The sequence below is a fragment of the Hirundo rustica genome, chromosome 4 (genome assembly GCF_015227805.2).
Source record: "Hirundo rustica isolate bHirRus1 chromosome 4, bHirRus1.pri.v3, whole genome shotgun sequence".
In the NCBI taxonomy this organism is placed as follows: domain Eukaryota; kingdom Metazoa; phylum Chordata; class Aves; order Passeriformes; family Hirundinidae; genus Hirundo; species Hirundo rustica.
Genome location: NC_053453.1, coordinates 38,103,549 through 38,124,034, shown reverse-complemented (window position 1 = coordinate 38,124,034; position 20,486 = coordinate 38,103,549). Strand labels below are relative to the sequence as shown.

The window sequence follows — 20,486 nt, the reverse complement described above, 5'->3', positions numbered from 1 at the left end:
AAACCTTTTATTTTACAAAGCATGTCCATAAAAGATGTCTTGCTACATGATTTAAGCCATTTCTCTGAACAGAGCTAGATCCTCAGAGGTATTGGAAACCCCAATACGTCAGCTTAATCCCTGATGTATTACACTGGATCACTTAATTTCTTCCCCACTTGTCACTGATTAAACTCAGCAGCTGTCTAATAACTGATTGATACCCACTAGTTCTGTATCTCTGCTTCACATTTATTTTAATACCATAGGATCTGATCTTTTGATTTATTTTAATACCTTCCCCCCCCCCCCCCCATAAGAATTAACAGATGTGTTGCTATGTACCATTCAAGAACTGTGGGGCATAGGATCTTTTTCAATACATTATGCCAACTGGCCTTTTTAGGTCAGTATTAGGAAAAGCATTTCTTTTCCTTTGCAAAAATAATTTTTCTCCACACTTTCATTATTTACTCATTTTTTTGTTCACTTAATGCGCACACCTGTGGTAATGCCAGCCTTTAATGACAGGAATTGCTTTGGAGGTAGGTCTGACAGTACAGCACTATTACATTTTCTGTTTTATAATTGCATAGCTTTTAAGTAGGCCAGTTATGATGCCTGAACTCTTCTGGCATCCTTATTCTTACAGAAAAATAGCACGTGAATTTGTTTTTATGGAGGAAATGTACTGTACTTAAAGGGACTAAATTTATTATCGTGTCACTCACTGAAATGGAATGAATTGTTCATTCTGGTGTAGAAAAACAGTATGTGTTTCGTTCTAAAACTGGATCACACAGGCTGGGAAGTAGCAGCATCCAGAAATACATCCTTAGCATCAGTGTGTTAGTAGTTTTGCACTAAGTGAGATTTTGCCTAACTTTGGAAAACTAATTGACTACAGAGCCAAGCTTTCTCAAGAGGTGGGAGATTTTTTCCCCACCACAGAACGGGTAAATCAGAACTGGTACTTGGATACAATTGGATATTAAAAAATAACTGATGTTGCTCTATCAGCAACATCAGGACAACTGAAGCTGTTTTTAAAAAATCAGTTTCATTGAGGCTTTTCTTTGAAATAACTTATAAATTAAAGCGAGCTAATGGCAAAGCCATTGATCCTGGGGGAGCGATGGAGTGGGAGCCAGGGGTGCTGTGCTTCCGAGGCGTGTGCAGGGTGCAGGTCAGTCCTGCTCCTTCCAGGTACTGGTGCCGGTGACGATTCAAACACATGGGGCAGTGTTTGAATCGTCACTGCTGTGCCTTTTACCTCCGCGAGTATTCAGCTGCTGCTGACACTCGAAGCCCTTGTCCGAAAGGCTCTGAGCTTCCTCGGGGTGATCGCTGTTATTTCTTGACCCAGGCTACAAACTCGCACCGTGCGCTCTCTCGCCGCAGTTTCTAGGTCTCCGATCCCCGCTGCCGGGGTTTGCCGAGGGCGGAACCCGTGTGATGTGTAAGGGCCCGCCTGTCCTGGCGGGGCCGCCCGTGGGCGCGGGGAGGGAAGGGCGGCCGGGCCCCGGGCAGGGTATTTCCTCAGGAGTAATGGGGAACTGCGCTCCCCCGCTCCGCCGAGGCGCCCCTTGCGCAGCTCCGGAGCGAGGCCTGGCTCGGATTGGCCCCTCCGCGCTGCTGTACCGGGCACCCCCGGCGTAGGCGGGCGGGTGGGGCGCGGACACCGTGGAGACGGTGCGGAGACGGGCCCCGTCCGCCAGCCGTGCGCCCTGGGTCCGCTCCGGTGAGACACAGACCCTGCCCGCCGTGTTCCCGCGCCTCTCTTGGGAAAAGGCATCATTTCCGTGGAGCTGCTGAGCTCATAATGTTTATTCCGCCTTTTACAGCGTTGCTGTTTGATAAAAGTAATCTCAGCGTGAACCATTAAGTACAACAACGCCGAGCCGGTGGGAGGATGCTCCGTGTCAGGAGAGCCTCCTGGCCGTGTCCTGGGGAAGGGGTTCGGCGGGTGGGCTGTGCGGGTGCCCGGCTCCCTGTGCCCGGCTCCGAGCAGGCCCTGCAGCCCTGCTGCTCGGGAAAGGAAAGGGTGCTTGGCGGTGGGAACTGCTCAGTGCCGTCAGCCTGTGGTTTGAAAATGGAGCGTCTGATGGGTGGGAACCAAACGGTGGGCTTCTGGTTCAAAGCTGGCTGCGTGGAAGGAGAAGCCAGCAGAGCAGGAATGCTTGGTGGAATGTCACCCTGGAGCTCTCGGAGCCTGGCAGTGTGCCGGGATGGTCTTCCTGAAATGTTCCCAGGGCATTGAGCAGCAGTTCTAAGTGGAGAATACAAAAGGCTTGATGTTGCCAAGGGGTGACAAATTAGTAATACTGGAATGAGAAGGTATCGATAAGTGTAAGGGAAAGAGGGAGTTAAGCCTGAGGCAAACCCAATACATTTGAACAGGAATCTGCTTAAGCGTTAGTAATAAAAGACTGAAAGAGGCAGTGAAGAGAGAAACCAACAGCATTTCATAGCTAGCTGAAGACAATACCAAAATTCTTTCTAATGCAATAACTTTTTTTTTTTTTTTTTTTTTTTTTTTTTTTTTTTTTTTTTTTTTTTTTTTTTTTCCCTGAAAGCTGTCATTGAATTTGCATGGATTTGGAGGTTAAAAGAGTTGCTGCATCCCCTCGAAGGAAGGCTGAGTTGTCATTGAAGGGGAAGAAATGTCAGGTAGTCAATGGAAGGCTTGTGATTGTTTTTCTTCCTTACTTTGACATTTTTAAAATAGCTTAATCATACTTCAGAAGTAGTTGAGGTTAAAATCCATTCTATAGAGAAGGCACCTTTTAAGGAAATTATTTTTGTTGGAAAGGGATAGTTTAGTACAACAGCTTCTCAAATGAAGGAGAGAAATTCCAATATAAACAGCTATCCTAGAGTGGATGCTACTCAGAGGACTTAATTGGAATGTGGGGAATTTAAGAATGGACTAGTACTTGCAGTTAAGAGCAACATAAGCTTGAACATGTACTGTGTGTTATCTCAGACTCTTGACAGAACTGGCAACATGTGTCTGTGGTTTTGTTTTGCAAGACAGCAATAAAGTAAAACAGCTCCCAAAATATAGTTTGAAAAGCCATGATTTTAGGTCGACATGAAAAATGAATCTCAGTGCTCTGTGTTCAGTATGAAAGGAAATTATGTTTTCCAGGTATTCTTTATAGTCTGTGCTTTGAGATAGGGTGAATGTGCAACCCTCACAAGGTTCACTGTAGTAGAAACTTTAGGGCCAGCTTTTGATAGTCCCTGTGAATATGATCTTGGATTCTGAGGGCTGTTATTCTCCTTACTGCTAAGTACATATTAATATTGATGGTAACAGTTGATTTTTCTCACAGATACTGTGTATTTTATGTCCATGAACTAAAGTTAATTGCTAATCCTCCCTCAGCCCCCAAACACCCATTTCACTTCCTTATTTGTTGCATGACCCCATTAGGAATTCTTGGAGTTTGACTGCCAAGATGCTGGTCTTCTTTTCAGTTTGATTTGGAATGAAAAAAGACCTTTTGTAATGATAACACAACAATGTTATAATGTTACTGATAATGTTTTAACCAGGTTTTTGAAAATGAAATACCCGTGGACAAGAACATCTGGCACATTTAGTGTAGGTTGTAAAAGAAGATAAATGTAGCTTTTTCTCTAATCTCTCATCCCTTTTTTTGTCTTTCTTGTTCAAGTTTAGACTCTCTAGTCCACATGATTTTTGGTAGTTTGCAAAACGAAATCTTAAATTAACATTATGCTGAAATCATGTGTTTCACCCCCAGTGTTCACAGTGGTTTTTGTTTGCTTTCTTCTTAATTTGTTGACTTCTAGAAAAGGAATTATGTTAAGGCTTTAACATCTAGAATTAGCTGTGTTCTTTACCTCACCACAGCTGAAATGGTACAGAAAAAAGAGAAATGTTTTTGATGTCTTGGCGGTCTTACCTAGGTGACCACGCGGTGGCGGTGCTCATTACATGCGGAGCACTCAAACCTGGGTGCCCGGACTCGTCCTGGAGTCACTGGAGGGTAGTGTTGCCGAACTCCTGTCCCGGGAGCAGCTGCGAGACTATGGCAAGAAAGGAGTTACAGTTTTGCGCTAGCATGCTCTCAGATCATGAAGGAAGTTTGGCCACTTCTGGAAAGCTGAAAAGTGTGAAAACAAAAATGTTAGCCCTGGTTCTGAATGTTCTCAATTTTTTTTTTTTTTTTTTTTTAAACTGGGGGGCCAGTTAGCTGAATTTTTACTTTGTGTTTGTCCCAGGCAGCCTTCCCTAGGGATTGGCTGCTAGCTGTTTTCAAAAGGCATAGGGGAATAGGTGATGCTTTGGCTGGAGTCTCTTTTCTTGCTGTGTTCTTGCTCAGTTGAGTTTGGAGATCTCTGTGGAAGGCTGCTTTGCAAAATAAATCAAGTGAACTGCCTAATCATCATCACGACTGCTATAGTAAAGCTGAGATGAAGCAGTGACACCAATATCGGGGACTCTTTTGGGTCTGAGCTAGCTCCTTGTGAACCAGCTGGCTGTCAGTCTTGTGGTTTCGTTTTAAGGGTTGGTTCCCAACCGACAAGGACAATGTGACCTAAAGCCTTGTGAACAGTGATGGTACGAAGTCTCAAGAACACCGGTTATTTTTAATGTGTTATTAATAGCTGATGTGGATGCTGTCTAGATTCTTAATGGCTGGAAATCTTTCTGTTATGATGAATATTCAGTCTTTTAGTCTCATGATGTGTAAGAATTAGCTTTCAATGAGAAGTTTTTTGGTTTTTTCCCCCTGTTAGTAGTGTCTTAGTCAGGTATGTTGCACAGATACTTTGAGCCTCTAATTTTAAATACTTCAGGGGAAATTGAAGGGGAGACCTATGTATTTTATTTTGGATCCCCTAGGTATATAATAATGTGTCATTCTTTTAGGGCTGGAGACCAAATAGACGGGCTACACACAGTCCTCGCCCACCAGAGTAAGTCTGCTTCTATTTCTAGTCAGGTTGTTTAATTGTGTGTATTATTAACATGGTGCATTTGCATTTGTAGTGACATGCAACTTAGTGTTCCATTAAATTTATGATCATAGGTCTGTTTTCCGTGGTTTATATAGGGAGTAGAATATTTGATACATTATTTACTTTGTAATTAAGATGATTTACATTTGGCTAAGTGGAGGTGTAATTACAGAATGGGTAAAGATGCAAGAGATCACATGGGTCTAACCCACTGATCATTTGGTCCAACCTCCCTGCTCAAGCAGGGTCATCCCACAGCACATTGCTCATAGTTGCATCCAGATTTTCCAATTGAGTATTTCCGAGGAGGGAGACTCCACAACCTCTCTGGGCAGCTGTCATGGGTTAATACAGTTTGGTTTTTAGTTATAGAAAAATGTAGAATAATTCTCCAGGTCAGGACCTGGGAAATTCTTTGGAAGACCCAGCAACCTATCAGAGAGTTAGTTGGAATATTGGCGTTTGTTCTGACCACTGAAAATTGTTAGCTGTGACTTTGGGAAGTACCATATAAAACCCCTTAATTTCCTGTAGGTGGGTCCTTTTTCTTCTTCCTTTGGCCAGAGAGGGACAGGTAATATCGAGCTGGGCCTGCTGCTCCCCCCTTTTTTGGGGGGAGCTGGCCTGAGGCCTGCTGGCCTGAGGCTCCCAGGTGAAGGGGAGGGAAGGAGAGGTTGCTGTTTTGCAGCAGCTACTTTTTTCAGACTTCCCTGCAGCAGGGAGAGATCTCTGTTGGGCCCTGATAAGAGCTATGGGCACCATTTGGACCGAAGCCACCCCAATTTACACCGAGGGGTGGGCTGAGAAGGCATTTATGATCTTGCCTGGTTTTTTTGTGATTCCGGACTGCCCGGGTGCTCTGATCTCTGATGTTTCTGTGAGTTCTTCCTCCTTCACCAGCGCAGCCTTGAACATCTAACACCAGGAGCTACAGAGAGAGAGACAAAGACTCGAAGACGATTTAAATCTTTCTTAGCAACATGAAGCTTCCAGAGCTTAGCCCTTCTCTGAGAGAGTAAGAAAGGACAAAGTGAACATAAAGAACAACAGCATGAAGTCAGTAGAGCAAGAGTGAAAAGACTATTAGGACAGAAGGTTCAAGAGTTGGTTGTTTTATTCTTACTTGAGCCATAGAAATGAACTCTATTATTTAGGTCATTCCTTTAAATCATGGGAAAGAGATGCATTTGGGGAGATGTTTGTTTAGATTTGTGTGTGGATTCAAGCAAAAGTGTTTGTGATGAACTAAGTAATATCCTATAAGATGCTTGAACAGAGATAGAGATGAGAAGCCCCCTGCACCAGTGAAGAAGTGAGAAGATATCTCTGTACCTTGAAGTGAAGAATCCTTTGCTTTGGAGTTATTCATCTTTAAAAAGTGACACTCCAGTATGCAAAAGTCTAAGACCCATGACCCATAAGCAGCTTGGGAAACTGCTCCTGGGAGGGTCACAAAGGCAGGTTTCCCCAGGCAGCTGTTTTTGTGACAGTTAAAAAACCCACAAGAGAACTGTTCTAGGTTGTCAGTGGGATCCATGACTCTAAGAGAGACTCTTCCCCTAATGAATTGATGAAAAACTATTGTCAGATAGTGAAACTGACTGAAAATTACAAGTTTTGTCTCTTTATGTTGTTTTGTAAGAAAGTGAACAGTTTGTAAGGGGAGGGAAGAATGTTTTTAAAGTTTCTTTCAGTTTTATTTTTTTTCCAACTTCCTTTTTTTTTCTATTCTTTTAGTGTATGTTAATAAACTATTTGTTAATTTTAAGGTTGAGCCTGCTTTGTTTTCCTCCTAGTCTCTGTCCCACAGAAAGAGTAAGTACCAAGACCAAAATTTAGTGAACGTGAAACCACTACATTAATTGGTGTTTCCGCCCGGTTTGAAATTAAAACTATGACAGCAACCTGTTCCAGTGCTCAGTCACCTGTGTAGAAGGAGTTTTTTTGGGGTGGAACTTCCTGTGCATAATTTTCTGCCTGTTACCTCTTGTTCTATTGCTGGGCATCACCAAGAAGAACCTGGCTCCATCCTGTTCTGAGGGTGTCACTCAGAGCTTACATATTTATACATTGTTTTCCTTGAATATTTTTAATGTTTCTGCAAAAGGAGAAAAATGTTATTTTAACTATTGACCACTTTTACAAGTATTACAGTAAAAAATACAGAGAAACTCTTGTGAAGGGCTTTTACAAGCAATGGGAAATTTTGTTTGTGCTTTTAAAATTTAAAACCTTGCAGTGACTTTGGCACATAAGAAATATCTACTCTTCCAAGGACTTTGATTGATAGTTTAGCCAGTTTTGTTTACTGAAATGCCTTAAAGCCAATGTATGTTATTATTGTATAAGTGCATGTGACTATGACCTTTTATTCTTCCAACCAGTCAAAAAATACCAATTTTGGTGTACTGTCTGTCATTATCTAATTAAAAAAAAAAAAAAAAAAAAAAAGACTGTAAATAAGGAAGTCTCTTATTCCAAGAAGTTGTAATAGAGTTGCTTGGAAATATTTGTGGTAAAATATAAAAAATATGTATTCATGGTGCCCTGCAATATACCTGGAGTAAAGGCAGAAGGCTGATGAATTGGAGGTGTTTTCATTTCTTTAAGCAGAACAAAATACTGAGGTATGGTTGTCTTCTACTGTGTTAACCTCTTATGGAAAGTTCAGATGATTTGCATCGCAAGTAGGGATTGCTTCCCTATTGCCTCTCTGTTGACAGATTATAGAGGAATGTTAACACGGATGTGCTGTGAAAAACAAGAGCAAGGTATCCCTGATTTATGATCTTGTTGCAGTAGCTCCTGTTGGGGAGTGAGGAGAAGCCAATATAGGAGTGAAGAAGGGTCCTTTTCGGCTGCCAGGGTACTCTGCTACTGGGGAAGAGAAGCTCAGTGGCCACTTGCTGAGCTGAAGCACGTGGGCTAATAAAGACTTGCTGAGTAGTCCATATCCAGCTGCAGGGAGATTTTTTGTGAAGGACCTAATAATAACTAATAAGCAGTGCTTTTATTGTAGCTAAAAAATAAGGGAATGTATTGCTGTTAAAATTGTTTTAACTCCCTACAGGGTGCCATGCCTAGATCTAGGGAGGCTGGGAGGTTCTGATGAAGAGGTAATTGTAAATTAATTTTTTCTCAAAAAGTTTTTAGAATTCACTGTTTTCAGGAATTTTTAAAAATATCACTGAATATAAAACAGTTATGATTGCTTGTCCTTTTTCTTGTGATTTTAGGATGGGGACTCTTACATACCGTACACTGGAAGTTCTTCTCATAGGTGCCAACTAGATTCATCTTCAGAGTGGAGAATGTCATTACAAACTCCATATGCACAGCATCAACATGTCAGTCTGTCACTACAAATATCTTTATAATATACCCCTTTAGCAGTAATTTAGAAAAGCATGTATATATTTTCTTATGTAAGTTCTTTTTTTTTTCTTCTTTTGGTTAAGCTCATATCTCCAAGTGCTGTTGGTCCAAAATATTTTTAGCAGTCCTTTTACTGAGATGCTTTAGAATATTTAATAAAGACGATTTTGTTACATAGCTTAGCTCTTTGTTGATTGATGCGCTTACCCTTTTGTTGTACTTATTTTTTAAGAGATATATTAATAGTGGTAATAACAAAGATTGATAGTAGTAAGTGTATGATTGAAGACAAAATCCATGTTTACAAACACTAAGTATTATTTCTATGGAACAGCAGTTACTTCTGGTGAAAAGAAAACTTTTGGAGTTACTTGCAGCCATTTCATGGGTTTTTTTTGCCCTTAGGGCTGTTGTCTTTAAAACAGGACTGTGACATAAACTTTGGAATTATGTCTAATTTGTTGGCATTCTTTTTATTGTTAAAATTTCCTCATCATATTAGCTTTTTTACCCCTGGATGACTAAGAAATTTAATCACCACTACTCTTAGGTGCTTTTTAAGGAAGATCAGTAGCCCAGATGCTAATACTCTGGTTTACAGCACAGTGCAACATTGTTTAGGATCAATATCTATTATAAAAGTTTTAAGATTTGATTTAATTACTCCATTATTACACTTTACTGAATGCAGGAAAAGAGTTCTTTTGAACTCTTATATCTGAATTAAATATGAACAAAATAAATGTGACAATTTTTATTTGATCATGATACATCTTATTTCCTGTGTTCCTATAAACAGATGTCTAGAAAATTGTGTCGGAACAAAATGGAGGTAAAGAAGTTGAAAAGATAGAGAGTGACAAAAAGTCTTACCAGTTCAGTACTGTAGTATATGGTCTGAAAATGTAATATGTTTTAATTTCTTTCATGTGACAGGAACTAGCTTATTGGAGAAACTATTAAAAAATACACCAATTAAAAGTCCATTATTTAAAAAAGATTTAACTTATGTAAACCTAAGAGTTATCTAAATGAGTGTTTTTAAAAAAATCCCCAGGATTTTAACTAGAAGGAAAACCAAATTTAAATTAACCTGTGCTCCTTGAAAAAAAAATATAGAAACTGGACGGGCAGAACTCCAGATTGGCTGGAGTTCAAGGTGAACCTACCAAGATCACTATTTTGTATGTTTCCCTATATAACCAAATGGATTTTCTACTTGAAAAACAATTTCATTTAAGTAAAAGCTGAAGTGGTAAGTGGTTTTTTGGTCTTTTTAAAATAATGTGCTAAGAATGTACCAGATTTTGGAATATGTGCCTAACATAGGTGATTATACATATCTCAAGATGTAACTGTTAACATGTAACTACAGAAAGGTTGTTTTCCTTTCTACTGCCTCGTAAATGTGCAGTGCAGGCATGCTTCAGCTGTTATAGTCTTTTTGGGTCTGCATGCTTATGATTACACTTTTTGCTTTGCCATTTTTTTTAAACAAAGTTCGTATGTATAACTGTCAGGCTGCAGGAGTGCAAATGGAAGGTTGGTGTGACTTTGTTTCTCAGGGTCTCTCTCCCTTTCTTTTTGGCTTTCTTTTATCTCTCTTTTCTGCTTTCTTTTATCTCTTGCTTCCTTTTTGCCTTCATTATGTCTTAAATACTGAGTGCTCAATGTATTGGAATGTATCTTCTGTTTACTTACCCTTTCTCTCCCTCTCTCTGTATCTCTCTGGCTCCCTTTCTCCCTCTTCCATCTCTCCCTTTTATGCCTGACTTGTTCCCCTTTTTTTTTTTTTTTTTTTTTTTTTTTTTTTTTTTTTTTTTTTTTTTTAATGGAGAAGATTTTCAAGCTGTTTTAAAATATTTTAATATATTCCTCTGAGCGGCCTTTATTTCTGCATTTCTTGCTTCTGGGGCTCTGACCAAGCTTTCCTTGAGCCAGATAGATTCCAGCTTCTTCTGTAACTGTGTAAGTAAATTTTCCTAAAATAGGTCACTTTTGGAAGAAAAATTTAAATATACTCTTATAATTCAGGAATTAACCAGGAAAAGGATGTGAATCCTCTTTTGAAGAAGAAAGTTGGCTCTTCAAAAACATAAATCTTTTTGGGTTTTGAGAAATGGTTTTCTAGAGTAGTACTGTAACACTGTTGTTGCAAGATGGGTTGCAAGCGTTGAGTAGACATGCTAGAGAAGGCCACGTGGCTTTTGTTAGCGCTGAAGGAATGTGACTTAAATAATGAAGGTTTTCGTTACTCAGGGAGAGGGAAGAGAATGGAATCTTGGACTTCTGTCATTGCTGCCCTTCCTACTGATCCCAGCCTCTGTTGTGCAGAGCCCTGAGGTGGGTGTAAGGTTAGAAAGGTACTTAGCTGTGCAGCTGATGTTCTAAGGAACAGTATCCCAGGTCTTATCTGCCATACAAGAGTATTGGAACTTCTTACCAAAAACATCCATCCATCTGTTTTCAGCCATCCAAAAATGAAATGTCAGTATTTCCATTTTAGTGATAAGGCAGAACCACTGAATCTGACTTCTTTCTTTAAAAGTGATGTACAGCCATTTGAGTGTCTGTTTTTTAGATTTTAAAATGTTAGAATTTTAATGAAAATTAAGCCTGAATATGCAGTCCTGTTTGCATTTTTTCTTAATTTGAAGCATCGCATCAAGAAGTTTCAGACATCATACTGGACAGGAACTAAAAAAATGCTGTCCTCATTCAATAGACCAGCCAGAGTCTTTTATATTGATTACTCGTTGCTTTAACATTCTGTTTTGGAGCAGAAGACAAGACCAGAAAATCTGCCATCCCCCACAGACAGATCCAAACTGAAGCATGGTCACTATGAAGCAGGTACAAAGGAAGAATATAAGCAGCATCCTCAGAGAATTGCAGAAAAGAAAAAAGACCACTTCCAGTGTCCAGACACTTCATTAAAGGTAGCTGGCAAAGTAGAAATTGCATTTTTAAATAGCAAATGTATATCACTATTTAATTACACCATTTGGAAAGGTTTGCACATGTACGTAATTAATTTCATGGTTTTATTGTAAAGAAATAAAACCATGTAATTTAAGCATCTAATGTTGAGGAGGAAATAAACTATAGGGAGGTTGTTTCAGTTGTTGCAGAGTGAAAAACTGGGGTGCTCTGAGAATTTATGTATGGTTGTGTTCTCTGGTAAGGAAAGTAACACTAACCTTCCTAGTGTACCTCTAGCCTGAGCCTGAAGATCAACAGATTGATAAGAAAGAACTTACAGCCTATAAGAAGAGGAGAGACAGCAGGAAGATCTTGGTAAAGTGTTATTTCCAAGACCAGAAATTCATTCAAGATTTTTTATTTTTAAATCTAGAAGTATTTTAATTACTATTCTGTAAATTGAGACTGTATGTAGGACTTAAAAAAGGAGAAATGAAAGATTTAATCTATTCCTTAGAGAACTATTAATGCTGAAATGCAAAGGAATATGGGCTTAAAACAATTAAAGATATTATCTGTACTTTATGGTTTGATATTGTATAAGATTCAGTACACTTGGATTGCAAGCTGTACTAATTCTGCCGGGTTTCTCTTGTGTTTTTAAATTAAGGTGCAAAGAAGGGAAGATCAGTGGAGAGAAACTGGAAAACAAAGGGGTGAAAAAACCCAACTTTCATTTTGTTTGGGAGAGACAGTAGAGGAGAGTGGTTGAACAGCGAAAGATGCATCATTGTAGGTTTAAAGGAAGCAGGAAACCTAAGTAAGCAACAGCTCTGAGGACTGATTGAATGTTAGATTCTGCTGAGGGTAGATGACCATTTAAGAATCTTAATGGAAAGTTAAGTATGCACATGTTGATGGAACATATTGTTCTCATTGCTTTTCAGAGAAAAGCTTTGTAATGAATAACACACTGAGTTTACTGAATTTACTTTGTTAACATTCAGTAGAATGAAAAGGGAAGTTTTTTCAAAAGATTGTTTCACATATTGTAGATAGCTTTAAAAGAGCTTTCTCTTCATAGTCGTGCTTCTAGTGATCAGATAAAGGAGAACTTGAGAAAATATTAATAAACGTTTTGTGAATAAGAAGTGAATGAAAAGAAAGTTGAGGTATTTTGTGGTTTAGTTCTATGTTTTCTGTTCTGGAGGTTTTTTATAGTTTGATTTTTTTTTTTTTTTTTCCCTTTTCTTTTCTTTTCTAATGATTCCACTCTAATGTACTGGTCTGACACTCATATAATCTATTTTTCAAGGAGTGACTCCTTTATATGCACTACTGCAAGCCCATCAAAAGGGTATTTATAGGAGCAACCAAGTTAATCTGAAAATGAAGAAAGAGATGGCAAATGAATGCTGGGAGAGAAAAAGCAGGACTGGCTTTTTTTTTTTTCTGGTGATTTGGGGTTCCAGAAAGACACCTGCTAAGCACTAGAAGAAGCATGTGTGTTATTTCTTGTCACAGATTTCAATATAATGTCTATCAGAACAATTTTTTGTGGTAGATATTATCACTACTTGATTAGAAGAAGACTTCAAAATATTTAAATACATGTATTGTTTTCCTTGGTTAGTTGAACTTGTAACAACTTTTTTTTTTTTTTCTGAAAAGAAGGTGTTAATGGAGGAGATTTCTAACAAAACCTACTCTTTTGATTTCTTTCCTATGCTACCTTCTTCCTGAGTTCTGTAAAAACTTCCTGTATCCTTTTTTTTTTTTTTTTTTTCATATTGTCCATGTAGGAAATATTTCTCTAATACCCTGGGACTGGTTTTCAGATCTGTTAGAACCAGTAGCATGCTTTGGCTTTTCCCTGTCTAGGCTGTATTTAATTTCTTCACTGGTCACAAAGCAGTGTCTCTACAGTGAGCTTTGAGCTTTATACCTACACAGCAAATCCTCTGTTTTCACTTGGCTATTCCTGAGAAAAAGGATGCATTCTTGTCTTCTCCTCAGAGATACTAAAGTCAACTTTCTCTGACTTGCTGTTGTTTTTTCACAAACTTGTAGGAATACAGTATTTTTCAGATTTTTAAATTTATTATTTATTTCAGTATGAATGAAAGCTGGTAAGTATTCAAAAGACACAGATCTTGCTCTCTAGTTATTCCTTGTAAGTTCAGTTTCTGTAGAAAGCTAGGCTTAAAAAAATTCTTTTTTAATTAGCATGAAGTAGAAGAAGTAGACACTTTAAAAAGTAAAGAAAAGTAGTACTTTTAAATAAATTGCTGAGGAAAATGTGTGGGTTTTTTAGTAGTTTTTATTAAATTCATTAAATTTGAGTTATAAAAATAATGTATTTTTGTGTAGGGTACACAGCTTGAAGATGGACATGATGATTTTGTAACTCTTGATAAGAAAGCTCTCCTGCAACAATACTATACAAACAAGCCTTATAATATGCAATACAACATAAGGAGGTCAGAAGCTGTAAGTATTTGGGCTGGTGGTATGCTGCTAACCACCTGGAGGTGGAAAATGGCTTCCCAGATGTTCAACAGAAGTTGTGCCTTTGGGGATTTGGGTCTAGTGTGTAATTGTACCCACTGAAATACTGAGTTTAAACTTTTCATTCAATGAGAGCTGAACTGAGCAATCCAGTGAGCATTTTTAAAATCTTCTCTGCAGAGCTTGTATTTTATGCAGTAATCTATATAAATGAGAACACAAATTATGAGTAATATATATGGATACATTCATACAACTAAGTTGAGTGAACCTAAACATAATGTTACATTCAGTGTTGGAAGTTGGAATTCGATGATCCCTGTAGGTCTCTTCCAGCTCAGGTTATTCTATGATTCTATAATTTCCTCGGATATGTAGCTTTTCTCTGAGCCTGTATTCAATGGTCCATGGATTCCATAATTCCATCAGCTAGTATTAGACTGAGTCAGCAACAACTTTGGCTATGTCTTCAAGCTGTAGGGATGATGCTTCTACAGTGTCTCTAAGCAACATCTTCAGGTGACATGCTATTCTCTGTGTCAAGAAATTCTTCCTGTTGTCCACACCAATCCTCCCCAGGCTCAGTGTGTAACCTTTACCTCCTGTTACACTGTTGGCTTCTGTCAAAAAGAGTTTGGTTCTCTTTTCTTTGTAACTTCTCTTCAGAATGCCTCATAGCTGCTGGTTCTGCAAACTAAAGAAAGCCAAGCTCCCTTAACCTCTCCTTTTGATTGCTTTTACTCTGATCTTTCGTCAGATCCTTTCTGAGGGAAGGAGGGAGCCCTGAAGTCTGGAAACTAGCATGGACTCACTAGCATGCGGAGAGGGGAATTAAAACTTTCCTTACATGGATGTACCCAACATGCTTCTTTAATTTCTTGAATAAATGTGAATTTTACTGTTTTTGGGACTGAACAATAGGAGTCTTGCCCATCTGAGGCCAGGCCTTGAATTTAGGATCATTTACAGTGATGAAGAACCATGATTCGCTATTCGCATATGCAGAGTGATGGCTTTTATAACTGGTTTTTGAAAGTATTGCTGAAAAGGGTTATGGATTCTAACTTTGTCATGGAATATTAAGCCATGAGAAATTTTATGTTTTTTTTAAAGTAAACAGTCATTTTAATTAATTTTATTTGCTTATCACTATGCACTGAATTTTGCATCATTGCAAGCATTTATTTGATTTCTAGTCTTGTGGCAGTGAATACAGATGTTGCTCTACTGAGGTCACTGTTAATTTTCATGATAAGAAAACCTTTTGAGAAAGTACTTAAACTTTTATTTTTAGAATAAATTAAAAAATCTATACTATTGGCTAAAGATAATGGAAAAAAGTCTTGAAGTATCCCCAGAATATCTACTTAATGCTAAAGCAGGTATGGTGAAAGCCCCGAGAAAAGGGAGCAGTGCAGAACCACAAAATAGAAGATATTCTGTAGCTGCCATGCTTTAAAATAAAGCCAGCAGGTGTCTGAGCAAGGTGTTAGGGGGACCTTCAGAAGCCCTTTTGTTATTCATAACACTCATGGTCAGTATAGGCTGACTCTCGTTTGAGGACCATCTCAGGCTCTCCTAGGTCGAGCTTCTGATAGTGGTAGAATACTGGAAAAATCTGGCAGTAATAACTGCATGTGTATAAATTCCATTTCGTATACGTTGCCTCAATTGTTGGCATTTCATTTTAAGGTACTTGAATTTTTTTCTCAAGAACACACAGTGTTAACATGTCCTTTTACTGTAATCATTACCAAAAAGTCAAATGTTAAAGTAGAACTTCTCTTGATTTTTCTGTAATTTGGGATGAAAGTTCTCTAGTGGGTTCTGCAGGGCACCATCTTAGGCCCTGTGCTCTTAAATATCTTCATAAATAATTGGACACAAGGCTGGAAGGGATACTGAGCAAGTTTGCAGATGATACAAAAGCTGGGAGGAGCTGCTCTCCCTGGAAGGCAGGGAGGATTTGCAGAGAGACCTCGACATATCAGAGGGCTGAGCAGTCACCAAACACATGAAGTTCAACAAGAGAAAGCGCCGGGTTCCGCCCCTGGGGCAGGACAACCCTGCATGTACAGACAGAGTGGGGAATGAGATGCTGGAGAACAGAGCTGTGGAAAGGGACCTGGCGGTCCTGGTCGATGGCAAGGTGAACATGAGCCAGCAGCGCCCTGGCAGCCAGGGGGGCCAGCCCTGTCCTGGGGGGCATCAGGCACGGCATGGCCAGCTGGGCAAGGGAGGGGATTGTTCTGCTCTGCTCTGCACTGGGGCAGCCTCACGTCGAGTGGTGGGGGCAGTTTTGGGTGCCAGAATATCAAAAAGACATGAAGTTATTAGAGAGTGTCCAAAGGAGAGCAACAAAGATGGTGAAGGGTCTCGAGGGGAAGCCATATGAGGAGCAGATGATGTCACATGGTCTATTCAGCTTGGAGGAGACTGAGGGGAGACTTCAGTGTGGTCTTCAACATCCTCCGAGGGGAAGAAGAGGGGCAGGCACTGATCTTGTCACTGTTGTGACCAGTGACAGGATCCAAGGGAATGACCTGAAGTTGTGTCGGGGAGGTTTTGGCTGTATATCAAGAAAATGTTCTTCACCTTGGGTGTGGTTGGGCACCAGAACTGGCTACCCAGGGAAGCGGTCACAAACCAAACCTGACAGTTCAAGAAGTGTTTGGACAATGCTCTTGAGCACATGGTGTGACTCAGGGATAGTCCTGTGTGGTGCCAGGAGTTGGACTAGATGTCCTTTGTAGGTCCCTTGCAGTTCAGTTTGTTCTGTGATTTTGTGATTCACAGTCCATTGCCAATAGATGTCATATATAACCTCTGAAAAAGGTTGGTTTTCTCTGAATGCTCGTATTTAGGGAGCAATAGTTACTACTTTTTTATCAGTGGGAGCTGCTGCAAGTTCAAGTTCAATGTTTGCCTCTGCCTTCCACATTTTTGTAATTTCATAGTAGAGCTTTTGTCTAAGGACAAAATGGAAGATGTTTCATGAAAGATTATGTTCAGTGACCTAATATTCAATTGAATTTTAAGGTGTAAGGTGGTGTGGTGGTTTTTTTGTTTTTTTTTTTTTTTTTTTAATCAGATGATTTTCAGCATGCTAACTGGTTTGGATCTATAAGCCTGGGTCCATGGAATATGTTGTAAGAAATACTACTCTTTACAATCACTGTGTCCTCCTTTACATCATTCTTTTTAATACAACTGTTGCAACAGTTGTATTAAAAAAGTTAATGGGTAAAGAATCAATAACTCAGAATAAATCAGTTTGGAATATCCAACAGCTGGTCTGGTGTTGCATTAGTTATTTGTGTTTTTTGTTTGTTTGTTTGTTTTTGTTTTGGTTTTGGTTTTGGTTTTTTGTGGTGTTGTTGTTTTTTGTTTGTTCTTTTTTTTTTTTTTTCTTTTCTTTTTTGGGGGGGCGGGTGTTTTTTTAATTTGGCTTTTGTTTTGACTAGTACCATTCAGTAGTTATTTGAAGATTGTGAATTCTACCCATAACATCCCAGTGGAATTAGGAATTATCTCTTATAGGTACCTGGGAACTTTTCAATTCTTCATCCACACAAATGATAGATCTCTGTAGAATTTGCTTCGCACACAAGACCAATTACAAAATAATCTAAATTCTTTAGTTTCAGAATATCTAAAAAAATGAAACATTGCATCACCCCCGTCAGTAACAATAATCTCTATTTTCCCATACATATTTTTTTTTGAATAAAAGGTAAATTTAAATGCAGTAAAAAAGATCAGAAATGTGGAAGATGAAGAGAAGTGCTGAGGCCTGGTTATTGCTGGTAGTCTCCATATTATCCTCGGCCATACTCTTGTGCTCTGGTTTCTCTCTGTGTAACAGGTTATGATCAATGAAAAATGCACATTTTACAGTGAATGGCAAGGTTATGATTCAGTGTTGCTCTAAGAGAAATAGTAAGAAGATCGTGTTCAATCCCCTTTCCCCTTTAGGATGATATTTCCTGAAAGGTTTTTCAGATTGACCTGTCTGGGCAGAAAATTATTGTGGCATGCAGGAAAGAAAAATCTTGCAACTGAGACTAAGTCTTAAAATATTTTTTTTTACTAAATATTGCTGGAGGTAAAGTTTTATTGTCTTAATCGGAATCTGTGTCACCCGTAAAACCTGGAATAATGTGAGTCTCCTCAGGCTCTATTGTACTTAGAGAATGTATGGGAAACAATAGAGGAATAAGGATTTTCTCTGTCAACTTAAATACTAGAATTCTCATCTTTATTGTAACTAATATGCATAGACAAATCGAGTGTGTAGCAGAGTATACTATATGTCTTTTTAATGCAAATAGAACTCTATTAAAAATGTAGAAAATTATTGTGGCATGGGTAAGTTTGTGACCTCTGAATGCTGTCTTAAAGTGTAAATTCTTATTTGAAGTGCCTGCTGTTAGATATTTCATTTGTTCTCAACCAGTTTTTCATTGCAGGAGGATGTTGCTGTGGAGAGGAAAAAACAGGCTGTTGTAGAACAAGTTATGGTGGATCAATTATGTAGGTAAATAAATGTATAATGAAAAATTTCAATTTTCCCTACCGAACAATTTAGATCGGTTAGTGTTTGGCTTTACATGCTTAAGAGCGACAATGTTTTGGTCATCTTGTTGCAAGTCTTATGAAGTTTTATGTAGTAGTATTTGCAAAAATTCTTTAAGTGGAAAATCTTTTTAATGCAACTTAAAATATCAGTTAAAAGTCCCATGTGTATGTTATTTTTTTTTTCTGGAAGTAAATTTTAATTTTATACTTGAACGTATTTTAAGGTCTTTACAATAGCACTAGCTCTTGAAAGTAACCTTCTTGCATGTCAAGAAAATATATGGATGCCTGATGGTATAAATGACAAGTCCTCAATATTTATTGTCCTTTCTAAAAATCTTAGCTTTATTAATATTTATTAATCGTTTATTAATACTGACACAGCACCTTTCAGTCATAAAGGAGTATTATACCAATGCTGGGCATGTAGGAAAAAAAGGCAATATTATAAATTGAATTGATCCACGTTGTACAGTAAGTGCCTTCATTGCTATCCCTTTAGCTTCAAGAAAGCATCTCTTCTGTGCAGAAAGCTCCCTCTATTTTAAGCATACTTTAATAATTCAGGGCTTTATGCAAGCTGTCTGGTTATGACAATATAATAAGAAGATGCAAGCTAGTTTAATATAGTTTCATGTTACTTTACACTTACTAAAAATTATCTATGGGTATGTCTGGATTATTTTTCATTCTGTATATAGTTTACAATCTCTAAAGTCATCTGCATCAGTCTTCCAGCTCATCAAATCCTAAGATTTTGAGGTTGAAATGTTGTTGCACTTCACCATTTTAGTTTTTCTTTGTTTCTGTTACAATGGCAGTTTAAATGACCTATATTTTTTAAAGTCTGTTAACACTTTTACACTATTTAAAAGCTGACATGACAAGAAGATTGCCTGAGGGAAGCAAGACTGTCATGAAACACAAAGTTGAATTCCAATTTTAATCCTCATTTAGCAGGATTAAAATTATGGAACTCTATAGGGTAGAAACCCCCAGTTTTCAGATAAGTACTTGGTCTGTGTCATATCCCTTAAAAGATTATTACAGAGGTAATCTTAAAAATATGCTGGTTATGTTGAAGTGTTTCAGTACTACTGATGTTGCATTAAGTGTACAGCTTTGTGCATCTTGGATCATGGATGCCCATTATGTGTTTAACCTCCTTCTGCTGCTTTGCCTTATTTTTATCACGTATTCCTTCTGAACCCTTCTGTTGATAATGTCAAACCAATATTCAGTAGTGCTGCATCTGCATCAGGATGAAGTTTTAATTAAAAGAATATCTCTGTTTATATTCCAAATATAACTCTGCCAGTACTTCTAAACAAATTGGTATCAGATATCAGGATGTTAATCATAAAAGATTAGTTCAAAACTGTTGCATGAAAAAAAAAAAAAGGTAAAGGAAATACAAAGGTGTTTTGTATAATTTTTTTAGTAGAGCAAATCTTGCAGTTAAGTCAGTGTAACTTTGATGTGTACAAAGATGTATCTGTATAGATCAGAGAGCAAGTTTAGAAACCTGTAATAGCCATGCAAAATTATTTTTCCCTTCTGATAACCATTTCAATAGCATAGCAAGCATCCTGTTTATTATTCTTGCTTATTTGTTTAAGTGATTCAGAGAATATAAAAATGTTCAAAACCCAGTTCATCAGTTTCTTTTCTGCTTGTTGGGACTTTGAGATCTTCTCAGCTGTGTAGTTAGCACTTTGAGGGAGGGAGTGCCGGTAGTTTTGTTGGATGACAGATTGGATGGGGCTCTGAGCAACCTGATCTAGTGAAAGTCGTCCTGCCCATAGCATGGGGGTTGGAACTAGGTGATCTTTAAAGTCCCTTCCAACCCCAACTATTCTATGATTCTGGGGAGATGTCACTGGCCAGTGCTAGTAACTGATATCACTGACATTGGAGGGAGCCATGGTTAAAGAATATCACTGATGGACTAGTTACAGAAATAGTAGAAATGATGAAAAACAGCACAAGCATTCAAAATACTAAGATATTTTTTATATAAAGATTTATAAAATATACTTTAAATAATATGTATCTGTATGTAACATTACTATAAAGCAGTGCACTGCCAGAATATTATTGCATATGTTTGATTTTGAGAAATAGACTTA

General features: G+C 38.3%; 1 protein-coding gene across 1 annotated transcript in view; it reads left to right on the top strand.

The window, feature by feature from the left end:
* Positions 1 to 1,644: 1,644 nt before the first annotated feature.
* CAPS2 (calcyphosine 2) overlaps positions 1,645 to 20,486 on the top strand; it is a 31,004-nt gene continuing 12,162 nt past the window's right edge. Inside the window, 8 exon segments of the mRNA XM_058420268.1 lie at positions 1,645 to 1,720; positions 2,556 to 2,649; positions 4,886 to 4,932; positions 8,045 to 8,090; positions 8,211 to 8,321; positions 11,133 to 11,288; positions 13,642 to 13,761; positions 18,249 to 18,316. Coding sequence (XP_058276251.1) covers positions 2,572 to 2,649; positions 4,886 to 4,932; positions 8,045 to 8,090; positions 8,211 to 8,321; positions 11,133 to 11,288; positions 13,642 to 13,761; positions 18,249 to 18,316 — 626 coding nt within the window. The 5' untranslated portion in view covers positions 1,645 to 1,720; positions 2,556 to 2,571.